Source organism: Callithrix jacchus, chromosome 12 (assembly GCF_049354715.1).
Source record: "Callithrix jacchus isolate 240 chromosome 12, calJac240_pri, whole genome shotgun sequence".
Classification (NCBI taxonomy): Eukaryota; Metazoa; Chordata; class Mammalia; order Primates; family Cebidae; genus Callithrix; species Callithrix jacchus.
The window spans coordinates 61373694-61387848 of record NC_133513.1 but is presented as its reverse complement, the minus strand read 5'-3'; the positions used below and the strand labels follow the sequence as shown (position 1 = coordinate 61387848).

General features: G+C 39.1%; 1 protein-coding gene across 50 annotated transcripts in view; it reads right to left on the bottom strand.

Moving 5' to 3' along the window:
- Window positions 1–6476: 6476 nt before the first annotated feature.
- Window positions 6477–14155, bottom strand: part of LOC103791199 (uncharacterized) — a 44455-nt gene continuing 36776 nt past the window's right edge. For all 50 annotated transcript variants that reach the window (XM_078345697.1, XM_078345714.1, XM_078345708.1 and 47 more), the window contains 2 exons: window positions 9048–9210; window positions 6477–7863 (listed from right to left, as the gene is read on the bottom strand). In XM_078345697.1, the coding sequence (XP_078201823.1) occupies window positions 7756–7863; window positions 9048–9210 (271 nt within the window). In that variant the 3' untranslated portion in view covers window positions 6477–7755. The remainder of the gene's footprint in view (window positions 7864–9047; window positions 9211–14155) is intronic.

Sequence of the window (14155 nt, the reverse complement as noted above, 5' to 3'; positions counted from 1 at the left end):
ATCTCAAAAAAAAAAAAAAGGTAGAACTACATTTAGGCTATTAGGAATTTGAATTCTTATTCTCCAAGGATAAAAATCTTATATAAGTTCTTATTCTTCAGGAATAAAAACTTCAGAAGATTTACGTCTGCCTTTTTCTTTTTTAATTTATAATAATAATTATTTTTTAAGACAGGGTCTTGCTATGCCACCCAGGCTGGAGTGCAGTGGTACAGTCATGGCTCACTGCAGCTTCAAGCCCCTGGCCTCAAGTGATCCTCCCACCTCAGCCCCGCAAGTAGCTAGGACTACAGGTTTATGCCACCATATCTGGCTAACTTTTGTGTTTTTGGTAGAGATGGGGTTTTCACCACGTTGCCCAGGCTGGTTTTGAACTCCTGGGCTCAAGCGAGGTCACCTCAGCCTCCAAAGTGTTGGAATTACAGGCGTGAGCCACCACTCATGACACAACTGCCATTTTCAATGAATAGGCATCTATTTATTCCAAGTACCTCAGGGTGTCTGTTTCATGGGACCTGAAGAACCCTGAAGACACCTCAAGGAAGACTCTTAGGGACCTCACCTCCCCTGAGGTGGTGTTCCTTATAATACGGTCATGGCCAGTAGCTGCTCTTATGCACATCACAACGCACCATGTGTGAGATGGCTATGCCATTTTTGCTTTATTTCACTTCTGCTTTCTTCTGGCTTTTTTTACTTATAGAATCAATAATGTTCCAGTGGTTTCTAGGCCGGTAAAAGATAATTGGCTTGTGATTTTTGGAAAAAATAAGAGTGTTTGTTACATAATAACCTGGTTTTTGGACATTTCCAACATCAAAACTATAATAAACATTTATTATTGTCTATGCAAATGTACCCCCAAAGTCCAGGGAAGCTGAGAAACTAAAGAGTGACAAATCCAGTTTTTCAGAAAGAAACATTTAGTAGGGACTTATAATCAAAAGCCGTGTCTGTGTCTTGGGATCCCCATGCTATTACCCCCACATCCAGGGTTTATATGCCATAGGGAAAGTATAATTCAGAATAGATGTGTAGGGCCACTGAAGTACATCAAGTTGTTTGACCTCAGGTTAGGATATACAATAAGTACCTGATTTTACACAAGAAACAACGAGTAAACCAGAAATTTTAGAGGTTTTCCCAGAACAGATGTTAATCAGATCTCAGGCCAGGTGATGTGGCTCACAGCTGTAATCCCAGTGCTTTGGGAGGCTGAGGTGGGCGGATCACCTGAGACCAGGAGTTCTGCCAACATGGTGAAACCCCATCTCTATTAAAAATATAAAAATTACAGCTGGACCTGGTGGCAGGTGTCTGTATTCCCAGCTACTTGGGGAGGTGAAGGCACAAGAATTGCTTGAAACTGGAACCTATGAGGCGAGGTAGAGGTTACAGTGAGCTGGGATTGGTGTGACTGCACTTCATCCTGGGTGACAGAGTAAGACTATGTCTCAAAAATAAAAAAGCCAATGTCTCCCCATTACTTAACTGAAGACTGCAGCAGCATTTGCCACAAAAATGTATAGAATGCTTTGTGCTAGCCAGATGTGACTTAAGGCTCTTGCTCTATTCTGTTTTAATTAGGTTAGAGGTGGTAATAGATTCTGGTTAAGGTGGAGGATGGGAGAGTTTAACTTTAAACAAGAAGATACAAAACGGACATGTATTCAGTACTTTTCACTTTATAAGACTGTGGAGAGAGAGGCTGCGCTCAGATGGCAAATCTGTATTCCTCCATGTCATCATACCATCTGTATACTACATTGAAAACTTTTTAACTTTTTTTCTGTTTTGAGATGAAGTCTTATTCTGTCACCCAGGCTGGAGTCCAGTGGTGTGATCTCGGCTCACTGCAGCCTCTGCCTCCTGGGTTCAAGCTATTCTCATGCCTCAGCCCCCCAGATAGCTGGGATTACAGGTGCATGCCACCATGCCCAGGTATTTTTTTTTTTTTTAAGTAGAGATGGGGCTTTGCCATGTTGGCCAAGCTGGTCTTGAACTCCTGAACTGAGGTGATCTGCCCACCTCGGTCCTATTGGGATTATAGACATGAGCCACTGCGCCTGGCCAACACATTTGTAATTTTTATTTATTTATACCATTTTTACAATGTCTACTCATTTTTTCATACTATAAAAGAATAAATTTGAGCCTATAATTTTTAACTGCCTACATAGTTGGGTGGATGTGCCTTTATTTTTTTGTCTCCGATGTTCAACATTTAGATTCATTTCCGGTATGCTGTTAAATGACATGATAAACTTGATGATTTAATTTGTCTTATGTTTTGTTGAATTTATTAGGTTGATAAATACCAGAATAAAAACTTTACTGTATTAGATAAAACAACTTTTTTATTCATATGATTAAGCCAGAGCACAGATGTCAATTTTAGGATTCCTCTTTTTTCCCCCTAACGTTAACTATTCTTGAGTATTGTTTGTTTTAAATTGTACAGTAGATTTACTGTTGTTTTGTACAATGAATATCTTCTACACATTAGTTTTGTTACTAGTTGCTTAATTTCTTGAATATATTGGTATTGCTGATGTGCCATGAAAAGATAATTTAAAACAGTAGTATAGGCATGCTTTGCTCAATGACAGATGTGTTCTGAAAATGAATCATTAGGTGATATTGTTGTTGTACGAGCATCAGACTGTGCTTATACAAACCTAAAAGTTATGGCCTACTACACATCTAGACTGTACAGGTTTGCACCCTAAAAGCAACAGGCTGTACCAGCCTGTTGCTTTTAGGGTGCAAACCTGTACAGCATGTTACTATATTGAACACTGCAAGCAATTGGAACACAGTGGCAAAATTTGTCCACCTAAATACAAAAAAAGGTACAGTAAAAGTACGGTATAAAAGATTTAAAAAGATAAACCTATATGGACACTTACCTTGAGTAGAGCTTGCAGGACTGGAAGTTGCTCTGTGTCAGTGAGTGAGTGAGTGAGTGGTGAGTGAACGTGAAGACCTAGGACATTATTGCACACCACTGTAGACTTGATAAACACTGTACACTCTGGCTGTACTGTTTAACTCTTGACTCTTATAATAACACTTAGCTTAAAACATTGTATACTGTGCAAAAATATTCTATGAGCTTTTTTCTTCTTTCAAAATTAATTATTTTTTTAACTTTTAAAACTTTTTTTTTGTTAAAAATGAAGACACGTTAACCAAGGTTCACACAGGGCCAGGATTATCAATAGGACTGTCTTCCACCTCCACATCTTGCCTCATTGGAAGGTTTTAGGGACAGTAAAACATGAATGGAGATGTCCTCTCCTGTGATAACAATGCCTTGTCCTGGAATGCCTCCTGAAGGACCTGTCTCGGTATTTTTTGTTTTTTTCCCCCTTGAGACTCTGACTCTGTCATCCAGGCTGGAGTACAGTAATGTGATCTGGTCTCACTGCAACATTCGCCTCCCAGGCTTAAGCAATCCTGTGCCTCAGCGTCCCAAAGTGCTGGGATTACAGGTGCCCACTACCATGCCCAGCTAATTTTTGTTTTTAGTAGAGACGGGTTTCACCATGTTGGCCAGGCTGGTCTTGAACTCCTGATCTGAGGTGATCCACCTACCTCAGCCTCCCAAAGTGCTGGGATTAATGGCATAAGCTACCAACCACACTCAGCCAAGAACAACTGTTTTAAGAGAAGTAGATTAAAAATCTTTTATATCTCTCCCAAATGTGCAATACTGGTAATACCTGTTGTTTGAATTTCTAAATATCTAGTTTATGTGCAGTTTTCAAATAGGCCTGATGGACCTAATGCAAACTATCATCTTTTGAAGCGGAGAAACTGGGAGAAAAACTAGGTCTTGTCAATCTTTGCTAATTAAAGCATTTCTTTTATTATGCTGAAGTTCCTTTATTACAACAGAAACCAAATTGCTCTTTTTTGGGAGGTGGCTTTATGCTTTAAATAGAAAAACAACAACTAAAGTGAAATAAAGAGAAAGACAAACTTTACTCTGGTTGTAAATGTGGCTCTTAGCTTTTGTACTCTTCTGGTGGTGATCCTAAAGCATTATTTGAAGTTCTGTCATCATGGCCACATGATGAATATCTGAGCTGTTAAGCCTGCAGTCTTCAGTTTAAAACTAGTCAGTTTGCAGTACTAAAGTGAGCAAAGGATTTGTATGCAAAATAGGCACAATACACTGAACAATAAGGAAAGAATCAGTCTTGCAGGAAAATATGGAAAGAATAACGAAGAGGAATCTCATACTAGAAATATAGTTAACATGTGAAAAACTGGTCAAGTTTACTGTAGTTGTAAAAATGCAACCGGGAGGCCGAGGCGGGTGGATCACGAGGTCAAGAGATCAAGACCATCCTGGTCAATGTGGTGAAACCCTGTCTCTACTAAAAATACAAAAAATTAGCTAGGCATAGTGACACGTGCCTGTAATCCTAGCTACTCAGGAGGCTGAGGCAGGAGAGTTGCCTGAACCCAGGAGGCGGAGGTTGCGGTGAGCCGAGATTGCGCCATTGCATTCCAGCCTGGGTAACAAGAGCGAAACTTCGTCTCAAAAAAAAAAAAATCACTTTTAAGAGTTGATATTTCTATAAGCCTAGTACCTTGACCTGGAAGTATCAACAGTATGTTTCAATAGAGGAATGACTATACAATCCTAAGTTAATAAATCTGTTATTACTGTCCTAAGGCAGAATCAGTAACAATTTTCCTATATCCATTTCTTATTTCAGAGTGGGGCAGCACCAAAACAGGAGAGCAGGATGGTCTCATAGGCACAGCGTTAAACTGTGTGCTTCAGGTTCCAAAGTACCTACCTCAGGAACAGAGATTTGATATCGAGTGCTGGTTAAGTTGAAATGACTTTTCAGGAAGAGTATTGTATCTAGTAAGGTGTGCAAAATGTTCACCTTAGTTTGGGTTTAAGAACCAATCCTTTATTATTGTGTTTGTTTTCATGAATTTCCTAATGAACATACTTTTTTTTTTTTGAGACGGATTCTCACCGTCACCCAGGCTGGAGTGTAGTAGCACCATCTTGGCTCACCGCAACCTCCGCCTCCTGGGTTCAGGCAATTCTCCTGCCTCAGCCTCCCGAGTAGCTGGGACTACAGGCGCGCACTACTGTGCCCAGCTAATTTTTGTATTTTTAGTAGAGACGGGGTTTCACCTTGTTGACCAGGATGGTCTCAATCTCTTGACCTCCTGATCCACCCGCCTTGGCCTAGTAAAATCTTTTATAAATAAGCTGGCTTTCAAATTATTGAGAAAGTATTAGAAATGCTGTGAAAATGTCCAGCATTGTTGTTTGCCTTTGTTGATCACGTGAGTTCATGCTTATTCCTGCAGAATACAATGAAGATTTGTTACAAGGGTTATAGAACTATACAACCCCGCCCAAGACAGAATGATCTTTGCTTGTGTAATTTTTGATAAAAAAGACGTGGAATAATTTGGTTTAATGAAAACATCTACATTCTGAGTTATTGGTAAAATACCCTTATATTTAACCTTAAGAAAATTACTTAAATAGGGTGGGCACGGTGCCTCATGCCTCTTAATTTGGGAGTGCTTCAGGAGGCCAGGGGGTGCCGATCACCTGATGGCAGAAGTTCGAGACCAGCCTAGTCAATGTGGTGAAACCCTGTCTCTACTAAAAATACAAAGAAAATTAGCCTGTGTGGTGGCGGGTACATGTAGTCCCAGCTACTTGGGAGGCTGAGGCAAGAGAATCACTTGAACCCAGGAGGTGGAGGTGGCAGTGAGCCCAGATTGCACCACTGCACTCCAGCCTGGGCAATAAAAGCAAAACTGTCTCAAACAAAAAAAGAAAAGAAAATTAAACACCTAAAATTCACAGCAATAAAAATGGTTAACAGGGATTTTACTTTAAATAATGACTATCACAGTTTTCATCATCTAGATAAAATATTAATCTTGTAAATGTAATGGAATAAATGGTTGTAAACAGACTTGTCATCTGATTTGGTATCTAAGGTTATTAACAGATATTAAGTAGCTGGGTAATTTCCAACTCAAAAAATGTAAAAAAACATTTTTTAAATGTTATTATCTTTGTCTAATTCAAAGCTTTTATAAAAGTTATTTATAAAATGAGGTAACAGGAACCAGGAAATAAGGGAAGAAAGTTAAAGATATAAAGAGGTATTTTTGATAAAGGTGAAAAAAAGCAATTTTATATAAGAAGAAATCTTGTGTGGTAAATTTTTTTTCCTAAAATAAAATGACCAAGTTGTTCAAGAAAGAGAATATTTAGGCAAGACAAAGTCTAAGCATGTTGTGAATCATATATATAAATTGATATTAAGATTAGTTAATGGAAACTTCGTGGGTTTTTTTTTTTTTTTTAGAAAACAGGGTGGTATAATTTAGTTGGATATGAGTAAGAAGAAAATCCTAATAGTCTTTCCAGAGGTGGGTCTTTTATGTTAACAAAATTACACAAATAGAAACTATAATTGGTTAAAACCAGACTTTATATAAAACATTTATTTACTTATAAGACAGAGTCTCACTCTCTCACGCTGGACTGCACTGGTGCAATCCTGGTTCACTGCAACCTTTGCCTCCTGGGTTCCAGGAATTCCATCACAACTTTGCTTAAGTTTCTCTCCTTTCCCCAGCTCCCAGACTGTGCTCTGCCTTCGGTCCGAGGCAACATACAAACCCCGTTTATGCCCCTCCTAAGAACAGGCTGACTTCTGGCTGACACATTCCCTGAGCTTGAATCTGATTTTGCCACTCTCCACTCTTCCTCCCACCTTCCTTCTAATCTTGTTTGCTCCTCCATAAAAAACACAGCCCTTTTCTGCATTTTATGAGATGCTTGCAGATCTGATGCTTGGTGATTTCCCCATTATAATACTCCTTTAGAATAAAGTCACGTCTTACCTACATCTGAATTTATTTGACAATATCTAGAAACAGCCCCAGGACAATAACAATTATTCCCTCACAGAGGACATTACAACCCGCCTCCTATTCTCAACTCTGATCATGTCTCCCTGTGTATTCCCAGCTTTCCAGCGCTCTGTTGCTTCTCTCAGTATAAAGGCCCGGTCTATGGCTGCTGCGAGCAGGCTGGGACACCTGAAGGGGAGGACCCTCAGGAAGAAAAGACTGTGCTATTCATGAACTCCTTTGACATGTCTGAATACTAATACTGCAATTTGGGGGGAAAGAAAAAATATTTTTAATAAACAAAAAAGTTATCTTTTAAAATCTAAAAAATTTAAATCATCGTTTTAAAAGCCTTACACAGGCCGGGTGCCCCTGTAATCCCAGCTACTTAAAATAAAACATTTAATTGAGGGAGGCTGAGGCAGGAGAATGGCTTGGACCCAGGAGGTGGAAATTGCATTGAGCTGAGATCACACCACTACCCCCAAGCCTGGCAACAGACTCATCTGAAAACAAAAAAAAAAAAGCCTGACACCATTCACAGCTATCAGCCGACACACTAAGCAAGCATCTGTGAGTGGGCAGAAGGAGCCTTCGCTTTAAAGTGGTTTCTATAACTGTTTACATTAAAAGGGACAGAAGAGTGAAGAATGTGTTGTTGCCCTGACAAGGTCCCATTCTTTATTATAAAGGGCAATCTTAGTTGTCTTTGAGTTAACTTGAATTATTTCTTCTTTTGAAAATACAAACTTTTCTAGTTATTTAGCAGGAGAGGTGGTATTTTCCTGTCTTTTTTGGTGAGGGGTTCAGATGTTACATGACCCCTCATTTCTTCCTTCAGGAGAGGATGGCCTTGGTGCGCTGAAGACTAGTTATGTCATCAACGCTCACAGACCTGGTCATGCCAGTATAGAACACTTCGTCTTGTTCCATCCTTGATAAAGCCTAAGAATGTCAAATAGAAAAGAGGAACAATTTTAAAAAGGGTTCCATCCTTTTAACAATCACCACTGATGGGAAGCCACACATGCAGATCCTTTAGCTAGTTCAGCTACAGCTACTTTGGCTGAGGTTTACACGCCCCCTTCTGGCAGCTTACTTAGGCCATCTCCTTTCAGGGCTAGAATTAGATTGCTGGAGCAAAGGGGAGCTTGCTTTATTAAGTTACTTAAAAATTGGGCTCCCCAGAATGTCACTATATTGTGACAGGCTTCTAACAGTATTATCTGTTACCTGTGCACTTGTGCCTTAAAAATAATGAAAGCACAGTTTTGCAAAAAGTTAGTTTATTAATCTATTCACATTCTACCCAATCTATAAGTTATTATATACTCACAGAAAATTGTAACCGGGCAGGCATGTGCTGGATTGTATTGAAATGTCAACAAAGTCTAATGATTAAACATCAAAAGGCACTACTTTTATGCTTATGGTAGAAAATTGTATTATTTTAAAATACTTCCACGATGCCACAGAACATGCCTATTTTAAATGTTGATGCTTGTCAGCTGTGAGTAATTTTGCTGTGTACTTACCAAAAGTCACAAACCATAAATATTACTTTGTTCCATAAAAGTGATCATTTCCAGTAAAATCCCATGTACTTCCTGCAGCCAGTACTTGAGACACGCACGCCTCATACTGTCTAAGTGCATGTCTCTTGGCTTAGGCACTAATGGTTTCTCTAACACGCCCATGGGACTGACTGCACTGTGATATACACAGTAGAAAATGACAAAAATTTGCAAACCGAGTAACAAAAAGTAGTCAAGAGTGGTAAGTGCATTGTGGTATGTAGAAATCATTAGAAATACAATGGCAAGAAATCATTTCTGTATATTATTTGCAAGGGCAAAGGTTCAAAACGTTCAAATTCATTAAGAATAAATTTGATTAAAACATTCTGAATTATGGCCACAAAAGAGATAACATCTATAATTTTCCAAAAATGTGAATCCTTAGAAAAACCATAAGAGATACAGGAAATAGAATGCCAAAAGGTTAATAAGCTCTTCAGTATGTTAATTTTGAAGCTTTCCATTTTTCTAATCACTACTTCATATGACATAGTCATAAATGTTGGCACTGGTGTTTGACTCAAAACCCACTTAGTTACTTCACAGCCTTACCTGCAGATCCCATGCTCTTTTTCTGTCAAGAAGGTAAGTAGGCAAACTCAGGCCCTGCCTGACTATAAAGTCACGAAGACGGAAGTAGTATCCGGTATAAGCACTTTTAGAAACGTTAGTATCATAATCAATTAGCCTCAAGAAGTACATTTCCAGCATATTCCTGGGGAAGGAGAAACACAACAGAACAAACACAGGACCATGTTAGTTCACTGGGCTATCTTCAAAAACATTATTCTCATGTAAGAAATGTGGTAAGGCTATCGTGCTCTAGTTTATTAGAATTCATGAAATAACGCACACTGAACAGAACCCGATCCAGTGAAGTAATACAAGAAAGAGTGCAACTTTCCCAATTCTCTTTGAAAACTCAGAAAAAAACTTGTACCCGAAATGAAACATAAATGTAAAAAATGTTAATAAACTTGATTTTCCCTATGTTCCTTTTCAAAGACATATTCACATTTAACATGGAGAAAGATGACATAAACTTAAGAAACATGGTAAAGGCTTCAGCCTTTTTACTTCTCTGAAAACATGAAAGGATTCAATGGGAAATTCCTTGTAAATAGAAACATGTGGTAAGGTCTTCAGTTGTTCCAGTTCCACAAGAAGGTAAGAACTCCTTTCTGAAAAAAAACCTATGAATGTATAGAATGTAGAAATGCCTTCATTTACATGATATTTGCTCCAAGACCCATGATAATACACACTGGAGACAGACCTTATAAATATAAGAAAGAACATTGCATTGGAACCCTGGTAGATTACCAAATACAGAAAAGTTTACAGTTTTTCTTCAACATTGATGTGAAAACTTTCCCTAGAGGAAAATCCTACTCATGTTCATAAATTGAAAAGCCTGATGCAAATTCATCTTCAAAAAGATACATAAGTACATGTTACCCTACTTTTATTGTTTCTCAGTGATTCTTCATTTGAAAGGTTCTCTGTATTACTTCCACTTTTGCAAGAAAACATTGAGGTTACAATTTTGTAGATACTTTTTAAACAATACTATATGCATTAATAGCAGTTTTCATTAAGTCAGTTAACAAAACAATTCTCAGTTCTTTAAAAATATCACACTGAGCTACTAGAATGGCTCCAAATTCTGTTTTGAAACACATGGAGGTGGGTTCCTACGTGAATGTCCAAACAGGGCACAGCTGCTTGCAGTCCATTCTGAATCCAGAACCCCAAGATTGGAATGAAGAGAAAGGCGACGGCCTCCTCTGTACTTGTGCAGCTGACTCGGGATCATTCTTGAGCGTTCTATCGCACAACTCAGACTTCCCAGTCACTCCCAAGACACCACAATAGTGATCAGATGACAGAAATGATGAATGCCATTTATTAGCTGTCACTATTACGGAGCAGGAATACTCTTTACACTTCCAATGGTAGATCAGAGAGAGACATCTTGGCTAAACTAAACTCATTTTATGAGATGCCTTCTGGTAGGGTGCCAGCCTTACACACTGTTTCTCCTAAGTTAGAAATGAAACCCCAAGGTGCTCAGCATCTGTCACCCCTGGCCACAACAGAATGTGGGGTTGAGTTGAATGCACTGAGAGGGGAACAGGCTCGAAGCAGCCCTCTGCAGCATGATTATTCACCTATCCTGACCAAAGGTTGTTTTTGTTTTTCTGAGACAGGGTCACCCAGGCTAAAGTGCAGTGACATGATCCTAGCTCACAGCAGACTCAACCTCCCAGGCTCAAGTAACCCACGCACCTAAGCCTTTCAAGGCTTGGAACTACAGGCTCGTGCCACTTAACTGGGCAATTTTTAAAAATTCCTTTTGTAGAAACAAGGTCTCACTTTTTGCCCAGGCTGGTGTTAAACTCGTGATCAAGTGGATACTCCTACCTTGGCCTCACAAAGTGCTGGTATTACAGACATGAACCACTGTATCCAGCGCTTGGTCAAATGTTTAAATAAATACAAAACGACAGTAATCTTCCCACTCTCATAGTAATCCCTGTCAAGACTTAATTGTATAAAACAATACCTCAACAGCACACTTGGTTTCTTGCTTTTAAAGTTTCAATGTTTTATCCACTGGCTAAGTCAACAAATGCTTGAAGTTCTCCGGTATGGAAAGCAGTTAGGATGTAAGCAGACATGAGGTTTTCTCACTGGTTTCACTGAAAACCCAGCTGAAACTACTTCCAACATTAATTTCCTATTCAAATAACCACAAGGCTGTGATGGGAATGTCAGTCAGATATGAATAATCAGCTGACCAGGACTTAATTTACTATAGGAACATGTGCACTTCATAATCTCTTGTGTATTTCCATAAACACATTTTAACTGTGTAAAATACGGTATTTCATAGAATGATTGTGTTTACTAATAGTAGTTATTGAAGACAACAATTATCCCTACAGAATATGTATCTCCTTAGTTGTTTTTTTGTTTTTTTGTTTTTTTTTTGAGACGGAGTTTCGCTCTTGTTACCCAGGCTGGAGTGCAATGGCGTGATCTCGCCTCACCGTAACCTCTGCCTCCTGGGTTCAGGCAATTCTCCTGCCTCAGCCTCCTGAGTAGCTGGAATTATAGGCACGTGCCACCATGCCCAGCTAATTTTTTGTAATTTTAGGAGAGACGGGGTTTCACCATGTTGACCAGGATGGTCTTGATCTTTCGATCTCGTGATCCACCTGCATCAGCCTCCCAAAGTGCTGGCATTACAGGCTTGAGACAGTGCGCCCGGCCTCAATATGTAATCTTTTATCCATCACCCCCATTCCAACCTTCCCCCTCTAGTTCCCAAAGGCCACTGTATCATTTTATGACTTTGGATTCTCATGGAGAATACATATTTCGTTTTCCATTCCTGAGTTACTTCACTTGGAATAACGACCTCCAGCTCCAACCAGGTTGCTGTAAAGGCCATTATTTCATTCTGTTTTATGGCTCAGCATTATTCCATGGTATGTATATTCAACATTTTCTTTGCCGATTGATGGGCATTGATGCTGGTTCCACATTTTTACAATTGTAAACTGCTGCTATCAACATGCATTTGTCTTTTTCATATGACTTCTTTTCCTTTGGGTAGATACCCAGTGTGAGATCGCTGGATTGATGGCAGTACTGTTTCCACAGTGCTTGTACTAGCTTACATTCCCATCAGCAGTGTAAGTGTTCCCTTTGACCAAATCTGTACCAGCATAGATGATTTTTTGATTTTTTAATTATGGCCCATTCTTGCAGGAGTAAGGTGATATTACATTGTGGTTTTAATTTGAAATTCCCTGATAATTAGTGATGTTTCTGAAGAAAAATACATCCTAACAAGACTAACAGATGTTGAAAAGTTTGAAGAAAAACCTGATAGACACTAATTTTTAAAAGGTTCAATTTACAGTCAAAAAGAGACCTTTACAAACAATCAACAGTAGAGGGACAAGATAAATGTGCATTAAACACTTTGGTGTAATGTTTTTCAATCTCCAAAGATCATGAGCATAGCTCCTCTTCAGAGCATAGCTCCCGATGCTTCTGCGTTCACAAATGGCACTATGTAGAACTGGTCATCTTGGGGCTGGCCTCTGTCATCACTGTCTCTGGAGTGATGGACACCTGCACATTTCTCTGTGTATTCTCTGACCTTGGAACTAGAACTAGAGCCCCGCCAGATTAGCTGTAGGTCTTGAGATCAATTTAACTGCCACTATAGCGGAGCTAAGTGTTTATCATTACAAATTTTGCTCCCTTCAAGAAACCAGTTTACAAGCTGGGCACAGTGGCTCACGCCTATAATCCCAGCACTTTGGAAGGCTAAGATGGGTGAATCATCTGAGACCAGGAGTTCGAGACCAGCGTGACCCATGGAGAAACAACATGGAGAAACCCGTGAAGAAATAAATTAAATAATAGTAGCCTGTAATTGCTACATAATAAAAGTTTACTCGTTCTGTTCAGTATAAAACCTAACCCCCAGCTCTGCTTGAAATTAACTCCCTATCAAATCTACCTTATCTACTCTCCCTACTTTTTCAGCAAAGTTCCCAGGCATCTCAGGACTCCCGTTTTTCTTGCAGTCCAGCTGCAAGGTCACAGGGTAATATAACACCAAAGAATGTGCAATGTGTTTCTCAAAATGCGATTTTCAAACATAACATACATCACAAGACATGTCACAAGTTAACTGTTCTTTCTCTGGCTTCTGTAAACCTGTTAGTTGCTATGTCATCCTGGCTGTATAACAAATCAAGCCCTGTCTTTGTTAGGCTCTCAGCCTGGGGATGCAAATCCGCCGAACTGGTGGCCACTTCAATAAAATCCTCCTGTTTCACCCATTGGTTTCTCCAGGCTCCTGAATATTACGTAACACCCCATCTCTACTAAAAATAGAAAATTAGCTGGGTGTGGTGGCACATGCCTGTAATCCCAGCTACTCAGTAGGCTGAGGCAGGAGAACTTGAACCCAGAAGGCAAAGGTTTCAGTGAGCCAAGATCCCCTCATTGCACATTGTTGCCTAGGCAGCAAAAGCAAAACTTCATCTCCCTCCCTCCCTCCCTCCCTCTCTCACACACACACTCATTCACACAAAGAAACCAGTTTACAAATTGATGACAGTAGTGATTAAGAGAACTTTAGCTTCTACAACTTTCAAATGACATTCATTTTCTGTTAAATCCTTTATAAAAATGGCTACTAGCAATATCACCATGACAACTCAGTTTATGCTATTGGCAAATTCGTAACTTAGCAGCCATTTGAACAGCAACCAGCCATCACTAGTCTCTTCTTGGTTACAAGAAGCCTCATTTCAATTGTAAATATACACTGTGTTAATTTTGAATGAAAGCCTTTAAAAATTTTCTTGGGGTACATTGTAGGTGTACATATTTATGGGGTATATAAAATTATTTGATACAGGCCTATAATGTGTCATAATCATAGCAGGGTAAATATAAAATTAATTGCACTTCAAGCATGTGTCCTTTTATTCTTATTTTTTTACAAATAATTCAATTATACTCTTTTAGTTACTCTAAAATGTACAATTAAATAATTCTTGACTGTTGTCACCCTGTTGTGCTTTCAAATACTAGATATTATTTATTCTTTCCAACCAAATGTGTGCGCC